The 3202-nt window shown below is 33.0% G+C and overlaps 1 protein-coding gene across 1 annotated transcript; it reads right to left on the bottom strand.

Annotated features, from left to right (window-relative positions):
* Positions 1 to 36: 36 nt before the first annotated feature.
* Positions 37 to 2415, bottom strand: LOC110444470 (threonine aspartase 1-like; the record flags this gene model as incomplete). The annotated part of the gene is made up of 5 exons (XM_021488845.1): positions 37 to 119; positions 843 to 921; positions 1270 to 1419; positions 1763 to 1866; positions 2336 to 2415. Coding segments are annotated over 5 exons (496 nt in total), but the record flags the coding sequence as incomplete, so codon positions are not given.
* Between the last annotated feature and the right edge of the window lie 787 nt (positions 2416 to 3202).

A 3202-nucleotide genomic window follows, 5' to 3' on the forward strand; every position in this document is an offset into this window, starting at 1 on the left:
CCTACCTAGAAAGTGGTCACGGAAGGCAGTGCTGACCCCCAGACTTCCACTGTCCTGTGTCTGTACACACTCGGCACACTTCTGGGCAAACAGGGTTCGCATCAGGTGTTCTCCACTTCCTGTCAACATGTCAACAGTGGAATCTTACATATTATGGTACAGATTATTTGTAGTGTGAAATCTCTATAACTCATTAGCTTTAATGTAATGATATGAACGGGGTACAGATGTTTCGGTACTTGTTTAAGATGTTTCCGTACTTTCCAAAAGTTGTTTTGATGTTAAATATTAATTAAGACACTTTGACTAACATCTTCTCTAGATTTTTGTGTCCTGTGTGTTGCTGATTAAACATTTTAAGATTTTCTGCATTTTCCGTCTTCACAAAAAAGAACTGAAACATTCTATTCTTTAAAACTTCAACAGTTTGTACTGAAACGACTAAAATTCATATAAACAGGTTTTCTAGTTCAAATGAATTATGTATTTCTTTTACAGAAAGAATACATGGTAACAAGCTTAGATTTGAATGAATTTATAGATATATTAGAGTTTACTAGTATGTGTTTATAAAAATGAAAACCAAAATTTAATACCTGGGTACCAAATTCAAAAATCAGTTAATCATTAAATCTCACATAGCTTTGAATGTACAGTTTACAATGTGTGATTTTTTTGTGATAATGTGTTTTTTTCGAGTACATGTATAACTTTTATAATTACACTGTAGTGGAATAAGTTGATTTGTGGAAACACATACATGCGTAAATATTTCTAGTAAAATAATTCTCTTCAGATCATATTTATGATGACTTATTATTGACAATGTTTTATATAATTACCTGATGTTGCAACGGCCACCCCTGCCTTTTTGTCAGATTTCCAGTTGTGCGCCCAGCATCCTGCACCGTACATGGCAGCCTGCAAAAAAAGAAATTCTTTCAGACATTTTTTCTTCAAAATATGCTAACCAGAATGATTTCACTCTGTACATTAAACATTTCTACATTACTTTACCTTGCAATTATCTATTTCATTTCATTGCTTTTCTCAACCTGTTATACATCGCTTGTGAAGCTAAATAGCTGACAACCACTGTAGTGCTTGTAGCCTACTCTTATTTGGACATTTTCTGAGGTTTCTTTTTTATTTGAATTGAATCGTGAGTCTTGAATGCCATCTGAGGGACTACAGGTAACAAGTGCTCTATGAATGGGCCGAAGTTTGTGTGAGTATTCCCATCAGATTCTGTGGACTAAGAGTACTTACAGGGCCAAGTCTACCGGAGTGTTTCAGCGAGATACCCCCACTAGACACAGCAGCAGACATGTTTCCTTCAGAATCCATGGCAACAGCTCCTACAGTATCCTGAACATCTTCACTGATGCAAGGAAGAGGTGTATCTTCCTCATTACAGGCCTGAAATATTTCCATTGTCAAGTTTTCATTTTATCTAATGCCATGTGTAATATATCATCAATTAAAATGTAATTAAGCACAGTAACAAGCTTCATAAATAAAGAAAATTGTATATTTGTATAAGGTATACTACATTATACAAGTATACTGTATTATAAAGGTATATCATATTACCTTATGCAGTTTTCCTATATTACCTTGATTTTACTGGGTTTATATTTTACTCTTTCCTGTTCAACTAAACATATAAATCCTATAACTAAACACTGACTAATGTTGGCAAATTTAGATAACATATATTACACAGACACAATCATGTCAGCTGCTCTGGACACTAACTGACCTTGGAAGAAGGTACAGTCAGCCATTTTGCTCTCTTCCTCCTCATTCTTTCCTCATGTTGCTCTAGTTTCCTTTTGTGGGAAGCATAAGTTTTCAATGAGGAGTCTGTAAACAATTTTTAACATTATATATGACACTGTACAATACTGATATCATTCTATTGGGAACATTACATTTAGGTATATTTGAGACATTTATCTATGATTCGTCCTTCTTCTGATGAAGTAGGTAGAGCTGCACAATATGTATTATACAGTCATAAACTATTGGAAGTGTTAAATACTTCACAGTATATCTTACTTTTACAACATGATTGCAGAATACATATATCAGCAGAATTTCCTAAAGCGAAATAATTCTATAATCATCACTTAAATCTGCTTCCACAAGTTACAATATGAAATTTTAAGAGAGCTGACAATGTCTATGGGGAGACAACTTCCTGTAACCAAAACTAATTTTGTAAAATTACAAAACTAATTTTGTAAAATAAGTTTTAAGTTTATTCCTTAAATGTAATAAAAAATTCGGACAGAAACGTATATCTTTGTATAAACTATTGATGTTACTCTACCTGTTTTCAGTTGTTTGTTGTCGATCAGCTCGACTCCATTATCCTGTGCCCATTTGCATGCTCCTTCACCAACTAACACACTGTCAAATAATATAACAAGGACAACAGAGATAAGTATAAAATGATGAACATGGGTTGCCTGTTTCAACTTTATATATAATTATTTAAAATAGGTTTTTGCTGATTTCCATGAATTGTTTTAACTACATTGGGTATCAAGTAACCCACCGGTAAATAATGTAGCAAGTATGACATGTACAATGAATAGGGGTTGATGGGTTCAGGTTGTTATACATATTTTTGTTTATTTAAATATTGGTTCCTGCTGATTTCTTTTCTGACTTTTTTGGGTATCAACTAACACTCTGTCAATTAATGTAACAACTGTAACTTGCAAAATATGAGTTGCATGTGTTTCAATATTTTACACATACATTTCATACATTGATAACTACATGGCATCAACTTACAATGACAGATACAATACAGAGTAGTACATATAGAGTAATTTTATTTCAATTTGATAATTTTCACAATTTCGTCTTGATACCGGTAAGTTGTAAGCTGTTCTAGGGACATGGAATTCTATGCGTAGAGACAGACTGAGGACAATTCTACTTCACAACATGCAGAATGAATTATGTCTGCATAAAAAGTAGGAAAGGTAAAATGTGTTTGACACATTTATTAAACTCATTGCTACCTGCAGGTTGATCAGTCAATCACACTAGTAAAGTAACCTCAGACTTGAGAGGGGTGGTTAACAGTGATTAACAATTCTTTCCTGTGAAATGTTTGATTAAAAATAAACCTTATACATTTCACAACAATTATGAAATAAGTTTTTCAACTTATAATAATCACTCT

The sequence above is a fragment of the Mizuhopecten yessoensis genome, unplaced genomic scaffold (genome assembly GCF_002113885.1).
Source record: "Mizuhopecten yessoensis strain PY_sf001 unplaced genomic scaffold, ASM211388v2 hete_36128846, whole genome shotgun sequence".
Lineage (NCBI taxonomy): Eukaryota > Metazoa > Mollusca > Bivalvia > Pectinida > Pectinidae > Mizuhopecten > Mizuhopecten yessoensis.